Source organism: Canariomyces notabilis (genome assembly GCF_033297395.1).
Source record: "Canariomyces notabilis strain CBS 508.74 unplaced genomic scaffold N656scaffold_26, whole genome shotgun sequence".
Lineage (NCBI taxonomy): Eukaryota > Fungi > Ascomycota > Sordariomycetes > Sordariales > Chaetomiaceae > Canariomyces > Canariomyces notabilis.
The window spans coordinates 194,528-212,795 of record NW_027041848.1 but is presented as its reverse complement, the minus strand read 5'-3'; the positions used below and the strand labels follow the sequence as shown (position 1 = coordinate 212,795).

The following is an 18,268-nucleotide window of genomic DNA, read 5'->3' as shown; positions in this document are numbered from 1 at the left end:
CGAGGGGCAAACATCATGTTGTCGCGCAGTCCATGGTCTCTCTTGTTGAGACTTAAGACATCTGAGGAGCCCCACCTTTGCTGGATAAGGACTCCTCACCTGTGACTGCGCTGAGTGGCCTGTTTTCGCCTGTGAATGGCCTTCTCGCTGGAATTTGCAAAGCCCGGGGGCCTGATGACGTCCGTGGTGCAGTGGCTGCTGTGGGGTTGACCCATCACGCTAAAATCGCCCTGTTAGTGTCAGAGCCCTTATCAAGGCCTGGAAACAAACAGGTGGATTAGGGAGGTTCCAGGTTGTGACGTTGCTGCAACCTCCAGAACAAAGCCAGGAGCAGCGTGCAACGCTCGCTTCTGCAAGGGCTTCCCACTTTCTTGGTACGGTACCAGGGCAGCTTCGCCATGAATCATTTCCTCTGCTCGTCTGCCCAAGAGATCTATTTATTTGACGGATCCTTGGACGAACTACACCCTTGTCCTGCTCGATTCTACCATTGAAGCAGATTTGCATACGCACTTTGGGAGCTCCCGTCAGCTGTCACGAGCTTACACGAGCTTTTTAGCCGACCGGCCGCAGGTGCAACTCAAGCCACCGTCAATTCAGACATTTCTCGACGACAGCATCAGAGGCTAGGGCCGGCCCGCCGACGACCCTTGACTTCAGGGAACTGCCTAGGTTCGACCGTGCCCTTATCGGAAGCAGAAGCTGCCAACCGTTGCCCGACATCTAGCGTCGGCGGGATCCCGCTGCAGCGGCACTCGGCCTGGCGCTGAATCCGAGCTATCGCGCCACACCATGGACGACGCAAACGGCGTGTTGAAGGACCCGAGGGTTTCCAAGGCGTTGAAGCCCACGGACGACTTGATTGATGGACCCTTGATGGACCCGAGGATTTCCAAGGTTTTCAAGCCCACGGGTGCGATGAATGGGATGAATGGGGGGATGAATGGTGCAATCAAGACGTCGCCAAATGGCCACGCAGTAGGCATCAAGAAGAACACGGTTAGGCCAGCCGCCCCACGGTTGCTCACCAGTGCGTTTAGTGTTGTTGCTAGGTAAGCTATGTTCTAGACGAGTCACTTGCGGTCGTGGGCCAGATGCTGATACTTTCTTCTATCGTAGGCTGTTAACCTGGTACTCAATCTTCACCGTCCTTTTTCGATGCCCTGCCACCCTTAACGCCTGCGATGAGACCTCTCCGCGCATTTGCAAGCCATATTTTGAGCTAAAGCAAGCCGTTGCCCCGCATCTCGAGCCGTACTACGACACATACGCGGCGCCATACGTTGATTTGGTGCGGCCATATTATCACACTATCGACCGGACGCTGATTTCACCGAGCTGGGGCTATGTCCAGCAATACGGCGCCCCACGACTGCATCAAGCGCAGGCCTTCAGCGCCGCTCAGTGGGAGAGGAGTGTCCGGCCTCGAATTACAAAGGTTCAAGAGTTCGCTAGAACACAATATGACCAGAGCCTGGCCCCGCACATCGACCGCGCCTCGTCCGCGTTTGGCCCAGTCTACAATGTCGCGCGGACCAACATCCTCCAAACCTACCACGAGCTGCTACTGCCTGCGTACCAATACGTACAGCCGCACCTGTGGGAGGGCTACCGGGCGACATCAGCCTTCACTAGCAACACCGTTGTGCCATCATTCATTTGGGCGTGGAATAAGACGTCAATCTTCCTCGACGCAACTCTGTGGCCACAGCTCCGAGGCATGTACGTTGAGAATGTAGAGCCCCAGCTTGTTAAAATCGGCAAGCGGCTGGGCCGGTATAACACTGGCAAGAAGTTGGTTCCTACAGATGCTCCGCCTAGGTATGTGGACTCTTCTTATGCCTCCCCACCCGAAGAGTACCGCCCATCTTACTCGCCATGCAGGTCTAGCCCTTCGATCAAGACCGTCTCTTCGTTCACCAAGCCTACACTGTCAGCTTCCACCACCTCGACCGTCAGCCCGTCCTCGACGACTTCGCCGACCAGCGATGCCCATACGACAACGGTACGCGCCGCTGCTGATCCTGCGAGGACAAGGTCGGCAATGGAGCCAGTCCCACCACCGGAGATAGATGAGAAGCTGGAGAGTGAAGACCCCGTGCGCCGCACTGCCCGCGAGGTTGTTGCAGCTGATCTCAAGGACTGGCAGGAGAGGTATGCAAAGGCTGCCGACGAAGGTGCCGCTGAAATCGACGAGCGGGTCCAGGAAATCGCAAAGAAGATGGTCCGGCGCAACGCAAGAATTACGGGCAAATCGCTGCTGGAACAGCTACAAACGACAGCGGTAACCGAACTGGTCACACTTCGCCGTGTGATTTTGGACATCATCGGGGCTGTGAACAAGGGTAGCGCGACTGCCGAGGAAGGCCAGGAACAGCTCGTCAAGGCCGTCCGGCAAGCCGGGCTAGCGGTTAAGGCCAAGGCGCAGGATGTGCGCACCTGGCGCGAAACATACGAAGCCGAGATGCAAGCTGCAATCACCAAGGCTGCAGAGACCCACTTCACGATACTTGAAAACATCCGGGATTTGGCGTTGCAAAAGATTGGTATGAAATGGGCCTGGATGGACGGCATCACGTACAAGGATTGGGCAAAGTACCATTTGCTCAAGAGCCGTTTTGATGAATGGAAGGGCGAACTTGAAAGCCACATCGTCACTCATCCGAGCCTTGAGGCTGCCCAGATCGAGGGCGCAAACATTGAAGATGAAGCAATGAAGATCGCTGCGACAACGGCAAAGGAACTCGCTCGCCTCAAGCAGGTAGCCAACTGGAAGCTTATCGCCGGAGATGACACCCCTGAGTTCGACAGCACCTTGATGCAGCAGGCCGCGGAGGCGGCGGAGGCTTCGAAACTTATTACGGAGACAGCCCCGCCGCCGGCCGGTGAAGACAAGGACTCTGTCACAGGCAACGACAGTGACGGGCTCAGCCAAGCTGCCGAGGCTGGCCAAAGTGACTCGCAGGCTTCAAATTCCGACCCGGACTCCCGGGATCAAGTGGGTCAGCTCACGGAGTCGGACTCAACCTCTTTTGGAGACGTTTCTGCGTCATCAAGTCCGAATTCCGACACTGTTGAGGCTTCGAATGCCCTCCCATCATCTAAAGAAATATCCAATGCCGCCGAGCCTACTTCAGAATTAGCTTCTAATGCCAATGGCACGGCATTGGTCGAATCCGATCAGCCCCGTTCGCCTCCCGCGCCCGAAGCCGCTTCCAGCGCGATGTTTCAGGAGCCTGTGATTGTCGCTAATGCCACAGAGTTGGCAGACGACGTCACAGGGTCTGCTGACTCCCCTGTAGACGATATACTAAAGGAGGAACCGAGCACAATAGAGTCAGGACTAGACTCCACTGAGAGTTTCACGATGGAAATGCCGGCAGCCGAGCCAACGACAACCGTGAAATCAGCGTTTCTAGGCGCAGCTGCCCAGTCCGTCCCGACACGCAGGCCGATACTGGATGACGAGCCGATCGACGATGTGTCTGCTATGGAATCTGTGCGTCAAGAGCTCAAGTCTGCCTACTCGGCGGCCATGTCTCTTGCGAATGATCAGTATTCACAGGCATTATCTCTTGTGTCGGGCCAGATGCGTGAAAGCCCAAAGCCGGCACACGAGCAGATGCTCGCATCCGTCACGTTAGCGTACAGCAAGGCCATGGCATCGGCCAGCTCTCGTCTTGACGATGCTCTTAAGGCCGCATCGATCCAACTGCACGGGTCAACGATAACTACTGCAAGCGGCATCTTACCCACGTCGCTTCCGATTCCTCAACTACCCAACATGGACTGGTCTCGTATTGAGTCGATCGCCGCTGAGCGTCTTCAGCGCGGCCGCGCGTGGGCAGAAGAAGAGTATGAGAGCGCCAAGATTGCCATCGGGTTGGCGACACCGACCCCAAGTACCCCGGCCGAGCATGTCAGCAAACTGCTCGATAATGCAAGGCACAATTACTACGCCAATCTGGGTGTGGCGCATGCTAGGTATTCGGAATTCCTGGCTGCAGCTAGCTCGGCTTTCAGCTCCATGACAGCCAGCCCTACGCCGACAGACCTTGCTGGCACCGCGTCGTCCATCGCCTCTGTCGCCAGCGAGTCGGCCGCTTCCGCAGCTTCAGGAGTTGCTGAGGGTGCCTCTTCCGTCGTATCTGCCGCCAGCGCCGGTGCATCATCTGCCGCATCTATTGCAGGTGAGCACGTATCCGCGGCAGCGGCAGAGGGGTACAGCAAGGTGGCAGCGGCAGGCGACAAGGCCGTGGACAGCTGGGAAGCTGTCGTGACCAAGATCAGCGTTCAGGTCTACGGTGCGCCCACCCCGACACCGTGGTATTCGAGCATCTTCGACGCCGCCACCGACTACGCTTGCTCGGCTACCTCGGCTGCAAGTGCAGGCGCTGCATCCGCGAGCAGCGCCGCTGGCGCGTATGTCGTCGCCGGCTCAGACGAGATTGCCAGGCAGTACGCCGCCGTCAGCAGCATCTTGTCCGAGTTGGTGGTGGGCAAGGAGCCGACCTTCTCGGAGAGCGTCTTCTCGCGGCTCAGCGCAGCGTATGTGACAGGCGCCTCGTCCGCATCGAGCTTTGCCGGTGCTGCGCAGGAGACCGCGGCGTCTGCCATGAACCAGGCCGGCGAGGCCGTCAGGAGCGTTGGCGACAAGGTTGCCGGCGCCGTGAGCGATGCAACCGAGGCCGTCAAGGACGCGGCTTCCCACGCCAGGGATGAACTCTGAGTGAATGACCTGGCATACACAGTGGGCTTGGAAGTTTGAAGATGTTGCCGGCGGGTTCGGTGTTTAGGGGGACACGAAAAGGGGTATGAGATAATGATCCATGACATTGAGGATTAGGGGGAAAAAGGGGTTTGTGGAAACTAAGAAGGGGGTTCAAGGAGTGAAGGACCGACGAACTGGGTTCGAGAAATATAGTCTAAGCCTCTCATTTGTTGTATCATTAGGATATACCCTCCTTTTTGCTGCCATGGATTTCTCCAATTAGGGATCTGTCTGTTTCCTTTGGGTTCATGGGTCGGTTGCTGGTAACGGTGTCAAGTGTTCGTATTAGCAACAGTTTGTGGAATGGTGTTAAATTGGAACCTCAAGCTCGGTCAGTGTTTATCATTAGAATGATGGCGAATCTACTATTCGTGATAATTGTTGGGAACGGCCAATGCACCGAATCGCCGTGAATTATTACGTAGCCGGGCGCCACCATGGTCATTCATTTCATGACAGCTTGCGGATGATATTAAGTACATCGGATTATGAGTACAGCACTGTGGTATCAAAAAACGCCCCATGTACTGGTACCCATCATCGGCACTGCCTGGTCCGTTATGTGCATCTCCCTGAGATTTGTCGCAAGATCTACCTCGACATTTGGATCATATGACTCAGCATCGGCATCAAGCTGAACCCCTGGAATTCCTACTCCCGGAGTGCGGTGGTATGAACTTCTGCTGCTGGTCTGCAACCGGCGGCTTGCCTGCTGCCGCTCATTCATGCCCTCTGCCGCCCGGTCCGGCATCTCTTCATGTTCATCCAGAGGCTCGAGGTGTTGGGCCGACGGTGTCCTCGGTCCTGTCAATGTACTACTGCGCTTCTGGGGATGGCGTGAAAAGACTGGTTCACCTCCCGGTAAACGGATCTCGTTTGCCTCCAGAGTCTCGGCAATGTCGAGCAGGATGACATCCATTGGGCAGATGTAGGCCACCCGCTTTCGCTCGCTCCAAGCCAGAATGTGGCCGCACACTTGGCCGTGGTCACGGCCAATCACCCACGCTCCGCTGTCGCCTGGGATGCCTATGGATAATGATCGGTTTCGGGGACGCTCGTCGTGGTTTCCTTGACTCTGCACTCCTGACACTTGGTAGATCTGGCTGGGCGATGTTCGCCCGTAGATTTTGACGGATGCGATAACTGGAAGAACAAGACCGCTTTGCAATCCGCTCGTCCGTGCCATGCATTGAACTTCAAGGCCAGGAAGACCCGAGGAGGGCATGATCGTGGTCGGGTGGATTGCCAATCCGCCAGTTGAGGTCCATGATTCATTGTCTCGTTCCCAATCGCTAGCTGTTGATGATCGGGCTATTTGAGGAATGAGATTGCCGTTGGGAAGCCTGTCCTCGCTGAACTCAAACAGGGCCCAGTCAATTTCATGCAAGAGCCCATTCTCTGTGCGTCGTCTGAGTCCGCTCGAGGCATAGATCTCGCCGAGGCTGTACGTATCTAGATGGTCCTCGTCTTCGGTCTCAGATGACGGGTAGAACCCCTCGGGGACATCATCGAGGGCAGGCTGCGTCACTACATATCCTTCTCCGCACCCCGGCTCCACGCCAGGAATGTCCCCAGGTTCGGTATACTGATCTTCGCCGTCGTCTTCCTCGTCAGAGTATTCGCTTGTGATGGCGGATTCGGAATAAGTATCGGAATCTGAATCGGAGAATTCGCAGGCATAATCTTCCGAACCGCTGCTGTCCGGATCGGAATCGCTATTCTGGTACTGCTGTGCGTACCATGCGGCAAGGTCCGGAACTCCTTGTGAGCCGGCCATGCTCCTGGTTGGGGCACTACTTCCAGGCACCGTTTCAAGTTGGTCCTGGTCCGGGTCATCCAGCATGTGATGGACCGTCATCCCGTACTCTCTACCATCAACCATGATGACTCCTCCGAGGCTGACGGGCGGCAGGTGGCGATCGCCGATCCATGCTCCGATGCTGGCTCCATTACGTGGCCGTTCTTGATAGTCAGGATTAGCAGGCACAACCTCGCTGCGGCCGTCGTCGCGTTGTTTGGCTGTGCTCCGCGTGGCGAGCTCCTTCCGAGATCGAAGCACTCGGCCTCGGCACACCTTCAGGGCGACGCCACCCGTCCCGTCAAACAGGGACCCTAGCTTTCTGATGAGTATCGCGCGGACCTTATTCACGGATGTGCAAACGACCAGAACCGTAGGCCGTGTTCGTTGGGGCGACTCGCCGATTGACTCTAGGGATATCTCGACCGATTCGGGGTTTTTGCGATAAAAGTGCCGCAGGGCGCTGTTGATCTGCGGCATGAAAATAGTGTTCCACTGCTCAACGACCTCGGGGGGCAAGGGGGCTTGAGGATAAAGCCGCATTTTGGGTGACGCTTTCATGGCGGGAGCCTCAGCGGCACCTGGAAAGTTTGGGTCAGTGTCAATTCTTGCACGACTTAACGAACTGTCCTAGTTGGGGCGTATTTACCTAGTGCTTCCCCGGCTAGTTCAGGTAGTGGAGGAATGCTAGAGGGAACTGGGTCGCTCTGCTGCATGACCTCGCTCTTGATCGGTGTTGCCGGTGCTCCGCTAGGAGACTTTTCAGATTTCGAGTCCTTCGAGGGTCCCGCGAGTGAGGAAGTACTCAGTCGCGCAGGTTCGGGCCGGGGCTCGCCGAGATCGTCGCCAAGGCGCTCTTCCAAGCTGCTAACACCGTCCAGAATACAGCATGCCTCCAAATACCGGCTTGCTTTGAACTGGACACGCGAGACAATCTCTTCGGTTGTTTGGAACCCGCCCATTTCCTGATCCACAGCATTCCAACAGGTCTGCACTGCCTTCATATAAAGCGTGCCACATCGGATGGCAAGCTGTTCCAGGACGCTTTGGGGCAGCGTTGGGGATTCCATGTTAGGAACCAGGTTCTCAAGCTTGGTCCATAAACCAACAGACAAGAGAATCATAGCGAGTGAGTAGAGATCAAACGTTTTGGAGTCCGCATTGCCGGCAAGGGGTGATTGTGCACTGTTTCTAGGGTCAAGGGGATGCTTGTATAAGGAGAAGGTTCTCGGCTCATCCTGTGACTGTGGATCCGAGAACAGGTCAAAGGAGGAGATCAGGGGCCTCCTGATGTCTACCTCTCCTTGAGTAATCCCGCTGACTTCGGGATCAGTACCCACTGCGTTGCAAAAGGAGACGTTTTCCGAGACGAGATTGCCGTGGGTAATGCCGCGCGCGTGCATATCGAAGACAGTATTCGCCAAATTCGCCGCCAGACGGAACTTTGCCTCGAGCTTGGGTTCAAAATCCGGGCGAGCCAGGAGGTCCGCAAGCGAGCATAAGTTGTAGAGTGGGTTCTGTGTGAGATGTTCGAAGGTGACGGGGTTGAACGTCCGTGGAAATTGGTAAACAAGCCCGAACCTCGAGTTTTCCATGTCCTCGAAATAACCAAGAAGCCGGGGCAAGCCTGTCCAGGACCCGGGTGATCGCTGAGGCTCTGATTGTAGGCCGGCTGAGAGCTTTTCGAAGCGAGCCATGGGCGGCGATATGCCAGTCATGGAGTAGATCGAGTCGAAAGAGGCGTACTCCAACAGAAGAGGGGCGTGCGGTTGCCTGCTGCCAGTGCCTTGGGTGAGCTCCGCGTAGGCCTGCCTACTCATGAAAACAATCTCGCGCGCACGCTCTTGCTCAGCGCGCTCCGTCATGGGCTCTGCCTGCATGGCGCGCAGGTTGGTCAGCGAATTCGGGTCGATCTGCCGCGGTGTCTGGATCCTCGATGATTCGAACGGACGCAGGTCTTCTGTTGCTTGGGCTGGCTTCGAGAGCCTCTCCCTCAGCGAGTCCGGAGCCTGGACGTACGAAGATCTTGTCCGCGACAGGTCGTACAGCGTGTCTATCGAAGTTGTTAGGTCACGAACAAGATCCTCGAACTTGTTCTTGTCCCAGACAACCATTTGGATCTTCTCGCCCTTCTTTGGCGGATTCTCTGGTTCGACTGTCTCCCCGGCGAGGCGGCGAGAGCCATGCCAAAGCGGCTCGACCTCAGCTAGGATATCTTTGATGGTGGACATGATACTGCCAACAAGGTCGCTCAGACCAGCCTTGGAGATGGCAGAATCGATGAGTATCTCGGCAGACTGGTTGGGGTCGGACCACTCCAGGCCCCAGGTTGCAAGGCGGTCTTTCTGAATGCGGAGCTTGCGATGCAACACCTTGATCTCGGGGTCGGCCTCGGCATGGTGGACGGGTTCCTTGACGAAGTCTGACGACTTCTTGGTGTCATTGTAAAGGCGGCTCAGCCGGCGCTGAGGGCCGGGCAGCTGAATGCCACCCATCGGGATGAAGGAGTCCATGGTGACGGGCCGGGTAGTGCTGGAATCGCCTCAGGGGGGTTGGCAGCCGGGTTCGCGAAGGCTGCTCCGGCAGGCAAAGAGCCGCTCACAAAACACACACGGTCTCCGCAAGCCGTCGTTCACCCTGAACTAACACATTTCCTATGCTCAAGCCAGAAAAGTGCGACCGTGTTGGCTTGCCCCTGAAGTCTGAAGAGAGCCAAGCTTGACACCTCCAGCAGTCGAGCTTAAAGGATAAGTAAGGGCTAACTCGTTTCTCCGCAAGGTGGGCAGATGGGAGAAGGGAGGATAGGAAAGACGGAGCTCTGTCTTCATCAGGCTGCATCGAGAACGGATAACGGGGCAGATAATCGTAGCACACGGGGCAATAGAAAGAAGGATTGCGCATCGTAGTTTCCGGTCCCTGTGAAGAGTAACAATTTGGTTTATTTCGGTGCCTACCTGCAAGTGCCATGCAGCGGGGTTGGAGCTGCATCCCGCATTGGCTGCGAAGTTGAAGGTGGGTGAGAAATGCTGCTGCCTGCTTCTCGGGTGTTGCCGTGTTGGTGCCTCGGGTCGGTCAGCTGGTCGCACACGTGATCAGCAGCTCAGCTGAGGTTTGTTTCTTGGCCCGTGCCCAAGACGCCGAGTTCGCTCGTTAACGTTGTGTTGGTCACCTTTTAATTTACTTTTTGGCATTTGGCATCCAGTCGATTTGGTTTCACATCCCGATGGCTCGATCTGGAACAATCTGAGGCTTACTTGATCTAGACTGCCTACCTGGTAGTTCTGCCAGATCCCCGATGAATACTGAGTACTTGACGGTTGGCGGGATCACGATCCTGTTAGGTCCAACCCGGAACTGGCTCACGACGTCGCTGTATAGGCAATTTTGCGCTTGCTACTGCTAATCTTGCCAAACTCAACTTTCCCGCCCCGAAACGATGTCTGACACCTAGCGCGGACGCTCTAGACGTCGTTGTACGCCAAGATCTTAGGATCTTCTTCCCGATAAACCAGCCACGTCCAAGCAGCAGCAGGCGCGTAACTGGTCAATGCCGAGTACGAGCGCCCATAATCAGCCCGTGCGAATACTGTCCCAGTTGAATCAGAGCTTTTCATGCGAGCTACATTCTCCGGAGTAGCCACAGCGAGAAAGTGTTCACGTCGTGGTCCATGAGCCAGCGCCCTAGGTGTGTTGGCAACTGTGTCAGCATATTTCCACCGTGAGATGTGTGGGTTCAAGGACAAGTGGCTTGCCACATACAAAGCGTTCCCGAATATCCCATGGCATAGGTTGGGCTCTTTCTTCAGAAGGCCCTGGTTCCAAATGCATTCTCTGCCCTTCCTAATTCCGTCGTCGATTTTATCCTGCAAGCCAGGGAAGTGAGGCCGCATCGCCGACAACGATACCACGAAACCCGGCGCGCCGTGGCAGAACTGGACAAGACCTTTCCCGGTCCCCCCGCTCTCTTCAGAACTAGGCCAGTTACCGTCGGATAGTTGAATGGTCAACAGCCTCTCGAGAATGGGCTGCAGTCTAGGTGCCAACGACGGCGAGGTGAGGACCAGCTGAGTCAGAATCCCGATATCCCCGTGCACAGCGCCCAGGTAGCGCCGGCCATGCCACTTCCAATGCGGACCGCGGTTCATGATTGTGTTGGAGATCTCAGCGATTGCTGGGTCGACGAGGTGATTACTACCCGGCACCCAATGGCGAACCATGCGCAGGAGATACAGCGTTCCCGCTCGCCCATAGAGTAATTCGTCCGGATACTCTTCGACGCTGAGGATCTGCGACACAGACGAGACGAAGTCACGTACATGGCTCAAGTCCTTGGACACGGTAGCGCGGACAGCTTCGTATGCCAGCTTCTCATCGCTGATGCCGCAGCCGTGAGAGCCAAGGCGGAGGTTGTGGCCACGCGAGCCCGGTGCCATGACGTACGCGCGAGCCCATTTCTCTGCCGGCTGACCGCGAATGATCAAGTCTGGTTTGATCGAAGAGACCTGCAATAAAAGGTATGCCGCGCCGGTTGGGCCGCTCCATAACCCCTGCAAGACCTCATGCGGGTACTTGTTCCGGGGTGGGTAATTGGCAACAATGTCCTCTAAAGCGGCCGTCAGGTACCCGTCGGTGTTGCCCAGCGACAAGAAGTTTGGAGAGTCGAGCACGAGGTATCTCTGCTCCATCTTTGCTCCGTGAAACGATCTGACTATGTACTAGGTGTGAGCTGCTGCCCTTCGTCACGTCGGGAATGGCGGGTGGCTGATTGACCGACGTCACCTGGTTTCGGAAGTTCCCTTACGTTGCAGTGAATTTTGAAGCTAGAGTAAGGTACTGCAGGGAATAGACGAAGGCGTGACAGATGCTCCAGCTTGGGCCTCCGTCGGGTTCCAGTGGTTTGGTTCCTTCGGAGTCACCAGACACAGGGTACACTGAGGTAGCCAATGGTGAATTCGACTTTAAAGGTTCTGAGACCTGAACTGCTCTTCAAGTTTTACGAAACAAGAAATGCCTGAGGTCCCAGGACTCTCGTCTTAGCTGGTTGTCGTCATGATGTCTCCACGGCAGGTGCTTGGCCGGCTGGTGCTTCCAGGTTGGCGGGCGTTCATGAAAGAGACGGAAAGATGCGGGGAGCAGCAAGTCGAGCGGGGGACGACTGCCCAACCTGCGAAGAACCTACCAGATCCCGGGCTGACGTAGGGCAGTTGCAATCGGGGGAAAGCGGAACGGCGCGTACCCGCGCTTGATTTAGCCATTAGGAGATATTTTAGATACTTGGCAAATGCATCTCGGTGCTACTACCTGCCTCCTCAAATTCATTGCGCTTTTTGAGCACTTTCCACAATCTTTCGTGCCTTGCTCGCCTTTTCCTGCAACACCTTCTTCAGATCCTCCTTGGTTTCCTCGAGCAGTTGCTTGCCTTCGTCCGCATGCTTATCCATCACCTCGGTCAGTAATTCGATATTTTGTTGCAGGCCACCGCCCGACCCGCCCGAAGTTGCACCCAGAAACTGTCCCAGCGCCGAGAAACCACCGCTGCCGCCTGCTACGGCCGCCGCCGAACCTTTCATGCTTTTCCCTGACGACTTGGCCTTGTCGACCGTTTGTTTAACGTAGTCTTCAAGCTTTCCTGTGTCGCCGCTCTCTCCCAGGCTCTTCAGTTGCTTGAACAGGTCCATTGCATTTCCCTCTTTGAGAATGTCCCGGTTGCTCTCAACAAGCTCCTTGACCCGAGGATTCTTGTCAAGATAGGGCTTCACTTGCTGCATGCCCTTTTCCCACATATCGTCTCCGATGCGGCGGAGTTGTTGCATCCGGTCGTCGATGAGCTTCCGGATCTTCTCCGCACTGTCGGCGGAAAAGCCACTAGCCATAACATCGTTGATCTGGCTCCACGTCTCATCCACCATCTTTTTGGCCTCGGGCCCGTATTGCGCACCCATCTGCTTCATTTGTTCGATTGGCCCACCGACCTTGTCTTTGAGTTGTGGGTGGCGCTCGAGGATTTGATCGGCTGCGCTGCCGCTCAAGTTGGCGAGCTTCTTGGCTAGATTCGTCAAGGCGTCATAGGTTTTGGATAGCGCCTCGAGGCTGAGCCCTGAGCTGACAATGCCCTGAAACTCGCGATATGTTTCGCTAACAATCTTATCCACCTCCTCGCCGTGGCTCTCCCGGATGGCGTCAAAGTCCTTGAACGCAGTGTCGACGTATTGTCGGCCCCCAGGGACCCACGCCACATATGAGTAGCAGACTTCCTTGATCTTGTTGACAGCCTCGTCCGTCGTCGGCGTCTTGTCTTTTATTGTCGCTGCCACTTGCTGGTACTTCTTGTCTGTCTCCCTCGCCGCTGCGTTGATCTTGCGGACCATCTTCCCGGAGGGGGTCATTAGGTAAATTCCGTAGAGCAGCGACGCGCCGGCAGCTCCTCCCACAATGCCAGACATTAGATGGGATGAATTCATCCCGCCCGTGGCGGCTGTGGACTGGAAGCGTCTTTGAGTTGGCCGGGAGTGGCGGAGAAGCCGGGTACTACGGGCAGCGCCCGAGGTTACTCTCGTGGTGAATTGAGGGTTGAACATGGTGGAAGAATTTGCGACAGTGGTTATGTTTGTTCAAAGGACGTTGGAGGAACCAGTCGGCGCGAGGTAGTGAATTATGAATGCTGAGAATGGCTGTAGTCAAGCCGCAGATAACCCAGATTTAAATATCACGGAGGATTGAAAATTGACAGGATCTCTAATGCTTGCTTAACCCCTGGTTTTGACCTGGCATGTGAGTGATGACGCTCATGCCTGGAGTCGCGCTGTACGTGTTGAGAACTACTTTAGATGTCGAAAAGAGCATGACGTCACTGCTGGTGATGTCATAAGCTAGTGCGCTTTGGGCCTGGAGAGGACATTCCTCAAAATCCAAATCAGTTTTTTCCAGATCTGTGATATGGAATTGATCCCAAGTTTAAAGTCACGGAATATCATTTGTGTTGTGACAATTGCACGTTGTTGACTTGAGTCGCGATTTCCAAAATCGACAGCAGTAGCCCATCCATCGCCAGGCTATGAAAGCAAGAAACGGAGCTTCTTGTCCTGGTTCCACGACTTTTCATTGGTTTCACCCTGCGGTGTCCTCCAGTCATAACGATGAGGGGCAACAGGTGTTAGCCAAGACGGCCACTCCTGGAGACGGGTACATGAAGAGAGTGTATTGTGCCAGCGCTCGATTGCATGATGGAAGTCCAGAAACAATTTTGCGATGTTGGTGTGGCCTGTGGCAGAATGGAACCTGGAAGTTTGTTGGGGAAATATTGGTTCCACTTCATCCCAAGTGGTGGGGTAACCCCGCATTCTCCGCAACAATCAGCACAGCCCTGTGTGGAGTTGATGCGCCGAAAACTTCTAGCCTTCTGGCTAATAAGCAAGCCAAAATGATGGATGGACAAGGACTTGGGCCATGATTTACTGACATGAGGCTTGGATTACTGACATTGTGAATAAGGTACAGGCCTAACAGGTGCTCTCACTGTCGATGTGAATCTAGGTATGTAATTCCTCAAGCATATGTTACTGATGGTATGTAGGTCATTTTACGGGAGTAGCAGTCCGCCAAGACCCGCGGTCCACGACTCTACGCGGCAAAATACAACCCCAAGCTTTTGGTTTTTAACCGGTCCATTCGCGAGTTGACCGTGATTGCAAATCATCTCCCTCACCGAGGTGATGAGCCGTGGGACACTCGCTCGGGTAAGGTTACTTGGCGATGGAACCGGCTGCCGCTACTGATATCCGGCTGAATACCAGCAGCAATAGCTCCCGCGTTCCTGACGGCCGAAATGAACTCTCCAATGAAATTGTCGAAAAGTGACCCGCGATTCCGGACCAAGCCCCAGGAACCCGGTCGACTGCCCGGCTCCGAAAGCTGCATTCGGTAAAGTCGACGGCATCGCTTCTGCACGGCAGACAATTTAGCAGGAGAGCGTCTCCAGATCCCGGAAACTGGGGGCGGAGTTGACAACCCCCAAGGGTCTGGGTAGCATTGGCGAGCATTCATGGAGACTGGAGAGTCCCATTGAGGTGGGGATGATGCGGATCGCGAGCCCGGAGGCACGGGTCGAGACCCAGGTGCATGCGCCCTTATAAAGCATGCCGTCTTCTCTCTGGTCTGGGATAGGTATCAGGCAATCCAGTCACAGTCTGCTTTCCCAATCCTGACTGAAGCATTCAAGTCGTCAAGATGCATCTCCCCTGGGCCTCCCTCTTCCTTGCCTCGCTGCCTCTTGCGCTGGCTGGCGGGGACCGCGGTCATAAAGGGCTCGACTACTATGCCAAAAAGGCAGGCCTCAAGTACTTCGGGGCCGCGACCGACTCTCCTGGCCAGCGCGAGCGTGCCGGCTTGGAGGCTGCATACCCCGAATATGACCGCATCATGTGGAAGTCAGGGGAATTCGGCCAGACGACTCCGACGAATGGTCAGAAGGTTAGTCTGATAACTGGCCCCTATGATTCCGCTTGACGCTGACCGCCGTGAGTGTAGTGGCTATTTGTCGAGCCGGAGCGCGGCGTCTTCAACTATACCGAAGGCGAGATTGTGACGTCCAAGGCGAGAAAGGCTGGGATGTACCTGAGATGCCACGCCCTGGTCTGGCACAGCCAGCTCGCTCCATGGGTTGAATCCACGACGTGGACTGCCGAGGAGCTCCGATCCGTCATCGTGGAGCACGTCACCAAGGTTGCAAAGCACTGGAAGGGCCAATGCTATGCCTGGGACGTTGTCAATGAGGCGCTCAACGAGGACGGCACCTACCGCGAGTCGGTCTTCTACAAGGTGCTCGGCGAGGAGTACATCAAGCTCGCGTTCAAGACGGCTGCCAAAGTCGACCCCCACGCGAAGCTCTACTACAACGATTACAACCTTGAGAGCCCCGGGCCCAAGGTTGAGGGCGCCAAGAGGATCGTCAAGATGCTTCAAAAGGCAGGCATCAAGGTCAACGGTGTGGGTCTGCAAGCCCACTTGGTCGCCGAGAGCCACCCAACGCTCAACCAGCACATTGACGCCATCAAGGGGTTCGCGGACCTTGGCGTTGAAGTTGCTCTCACCGAGCTTGATATTCGCCTCCAGACACCGGCAAATGCCACCAATCTCGCACTGCAGCGGGAGGCTTATAAGAATGTGAGTCTCGCTTGACGCAACGAGCATGATTGATGACCCCATGCTAATATCACCTTAGGCGGTTGGCGCTTGCGTCCAAGTCAGGGGCTGCATCGGCATTACCATCTGGGATTTCTATGACCCTTTCAGCTGGGTTCCCTATGTCTTCCCGGGTCAGGGTGCTCCACTCTTGTGGTTTGAGGACTTCACCACTCATCCTGCCTACGACGGAGTTATCGAGGCGCTGAAGAACAAGACGAAGCGCGGAGGTAACCATGCCCGCTCAGCCCGCCTTTGGACTGTTTGAAGCTAGCAGGTTTGGTTGTGGGTGCTCCTGTCAAAAAGATATACATAGATCACGGTAGTACCTACGTAATTAATAATCTAGTGAAGTTCCCGTGCTTTTGTGATGCATGCAGATCAAGCGCTGCTGGTGACCCGGTCCAGTGTGGTAACAGAGGCCTCGGCAGGACAGCTTCCCTTGACAATCGACATTCGACGGATTGGGGCTGAGGGACGCGTCAACGATTAGCTTGCATGGCCGGGGTTCATTAGAATTGCGATTTCACAAGATATGTAGATCAACCGCAAAACAGTTGCTCATTCACGAAGTCCTTGACTGATACGGAGGTAAGTAACCTATTACGAACGTTGGATGCTCCTCATGACGCTCCACCATCGAACCCCGCCGAGTTTGAAGCCATCACGATCACTGCTTCTTGGCATCAACAATATCCTATTTGGGACTAGCGGCTTACGAAGGGACTCAATGCTGTCTCCCAGAACATCAAACCCCTTTTTGAAGACTACAAAAATCTGATTTTCTTGCTGTGTCTTGTTTTTATTTTCTCTATTCGTTCATCATAGACTGAACCAGCATCAGATTTAATAGGAGCTGACGGTGAGCCTGCCGACGTTTTCGAGAGTGAATCGAGACTCGCCCGGATCCAGACCACACTTACACCCCACCGTCCACCATTCTGTTGAAAAGTGTACATACCCCTTATTCAGTTGAAGGCAATCTCAAAACTGACCCCGTCTACTACTCTTCAATCTCCTCGCATCTCGGAGTCTTTCCTACCCCCAACTGACACTGATATCGTCCATCAACCATAAGCTCACTTCAGTGGTTCTCGAGATGGCTAGCCCCGGAGAGCCTGGTGAGCGCTAAAAGTCCCAGCAGTCAAGCACTGCACGGCCTACTGACATGACGGTTCAGTGCTGTGGAGTCTTTATGTCTACATTCCCAACAGAGAAGCACCAATCTTCTTCACAGTCGCATATGGTCTCTCGGCTGTCTTCCACATCTGGCAGTGCTAGTAAGTTCATGACATTCATCGCACATTAGCTGACCAGAGGTAATAATAACCTTGCTCCTAGTCACAACAAAGCATGGCGTTTGGTCTGGTTACATCCGGCCTGCGCTGTCCTGTTCACATTGGGATATGCGCTCAGGGAATATTCGGCCATGGACAACTACCTGTATAGCACGACTGACAAGATGCCGCTGATTGTCTTCATCCTGAGTCAAGTTTTTATCTACGTCTGCCCGTAAGTTGTACAGCCCCAGTTATCTGCGCGACGTGCTCATCTGAGCTTGAACGCACCGCTTACAACCTTCTGTTCCGCCGGCAGCCCACTCCTAGAACTAGCCAACTATCACGTCCTCGCACGCGTGTTCTACTACGTCCCCTACTACGCTCCCATCGCTCCAGGCCGCGTTCTCGGAATCTTTGGTGGCCTGATGGCCGTCGTCGAAGCTCTCAACGCTATAGGGGTAGCCCTGACCGCGAATACGTCCTCGTCCGCCCAGACACAGTCGCTTGGAAAGAACTTGACCGTTGCCGCCATCTCGATACAGGTAGCCGTCATTGTTGTGTTCGTCATAGCCGCGAGCGCATTCCACTGGCGGTACTCAAAGGCTGGGTTCAACGCCAAGGAGGTCAGCACGGTTCTGTACACGCTGTACGCGAGCATGGCGCTGATCTTTGCGCGCTGCGTGTTTCGACTTGTTGAGCACTCCGGCAATACTCATGTGGATCTCAATGACATGGAGGTGCTCAGGAAACTTAGTCCGCTCCTGCGGTATGAGTCGTTTTTCTACGTCTTTGAGGCAACACTTATGCTGCTCAACTCTTGGCTGTGGAATATCTGGCATCCGGGCCGCTCGCTCCCGAGGGATTACCATGTCTATCTGGCGCAGGATGGAACGGAGGTGATTGGGGAGAGACACGGGGATGACCGCCCGCTGTTGGCTAAGACGGCACATGTTCTGACGTTTGGCATCTTGTTTCGCGACAAAAAGGAGTTGGGGGCGTCTGGCCATAGGATGGAGGATTTGCGTCAGCGATAGGATGCCAAGTCCCTAACTTCAGGTTAGAATGGGGCAGCTGTTTGAAGACGCAACGGTTGGGTTTGACACTTTCATACAGGATAGTTGTTTGTAATACTAAATGAGACACGGCGCAAATGTGCTGGAATGTCTGGGTTAGTTTGATTCATGGTCGAGGGAGGGTGAAGGGAGAAGAGAGACGGAGCCGAGGGGAGAAGGGGCCGGG

At 55.2% G+C, this 18,268-nt stretch overlaps 6 protein-coding genes across 6 annotated transcripts; 3 read left to right on the top strand and 3 right to left on the bottom strand.

The window, feature by feature from the left end:
* The first annotated feature begins 362 nt into the window (after positions 1-362).
* On the top strand, positions 363-5,162 carry N656DRAFT_847918 (uncharacterized protein). The gene is made up of 3 exons (XM_064819284.1): positions 363-1,052; positions 1,120-1,821; positions 1,885-5,162. The coding sequence occupies exons 1-3, from the start codon at positions 793-795 to the stop codon at positions 4,727-4,729; spliced, it is 3,807 nt and encodes a 1,268-aa protein (XP_064666864.1). The 5' UTR covers positions 363-792; the 3' UTR covers positions 4,730-5,162.
* Positions 5,103-9,563, bottom strand: N656DRAFT_847917 (uncharacterized protein). Its single transcript, XM_064819283.1, has 2 exons — positions 7,219-9,563; positions 5,103-7,150 (listed from the first exon to the last, which is right to left on the bottom strand). Exons 1-2 carry the CDS (start codon positions 9,080-9,082, stop codon positions 5,280-5,282), a joined length of 3,735 nt encoding a protein of 1,244 aa, XP_064666863.1. The 5' UTR covers positions 9,083-9,563; the 3' UTR covers positions 5,103-5,279.
* A 254-nt stretch (positions 9,564-9,817) lies between these two features.
* On the bottom strand, positions 9,818-11,277 carry N656DRAFT_783197 (uncharacterized protein). Its single transcript, XM_064815900.1, has 2 exons — positions 10,329-11,277; positions 9,818-10,250 (listed from the first exon to the last, which is right to left on the bottom strand). Exons 1-2 carry the CDS (start codon positions 11,252-11,254, stop codon positions 10,031-10,033), a joined length of 1,146 nt encoding a protein of 381 aa, XP_064666862.1. The 5' UTR covers positions 11,255-11,277; the 3' UTR covers positions 9,818-10,030.
* A 607-nt stretch (positions 11,278-11,884) lies between these two features.
* On the bottom strand, positions 11,885-13,147 carry N656DRAFT_716288 (uncharacterized protein; the record flags this gene model as incomplete). The annotated part of the gene is made up of 1 exon (XM_064812116.1): positions 11,885-13,147. One exon carries the CDS (start codon positions 13,145-13,147, stop codon positions 11,885-11,887), a length of 1,263 nt encoding a protein of 420 aa, XP_064666861.1.
* Positions 13,148-14,795: 1,648 nt separating this feature from the next.
* Positions 14,796-16,017, top strand: N656DRAFT_716307 (glycoside hydrolase family 10 protein; the record flags this gene model as incomplete). Its single annotated transcript, XM_064812121.1, has 3 exons — positions 14,796-15,038; positions 15,096-15,731; positions 15,790-16,017. The coding sequence occupies 3 exons, from the start codon at positions 14,796-14,798 to the stop codon at positions 16,015-16,017; spliced, it is 1,107 nt and encodes a 368-aa protein (XP_064666860.1).
* Positions 16,018-16,661: 644 nt separating this feature from the next.
* Positions 16,662-18,224, top strand: N656DRAFT_839223 (uncharacterized protein). Its single transcript, XM_064818894.1, has 4 exons — positions 16,662-16,870; positions 16,930-17,029; positions 17,091-17,261; positions 17,346-18,224. Exons 1-4 carry the CDS (start codon positions 16,849-16,851, stop codon positions 18,061-18,063), a joined length of 1,011 nt encoding a protein of 336 aa, XP_064666859.1. The 5' UTR covers positions 16,662-16,848; the 3' UTR covers positions 18,064-18,224.
* The last annotated feature ends 44 nt before the right edge of the window (positions 18,225-18,268 follow it).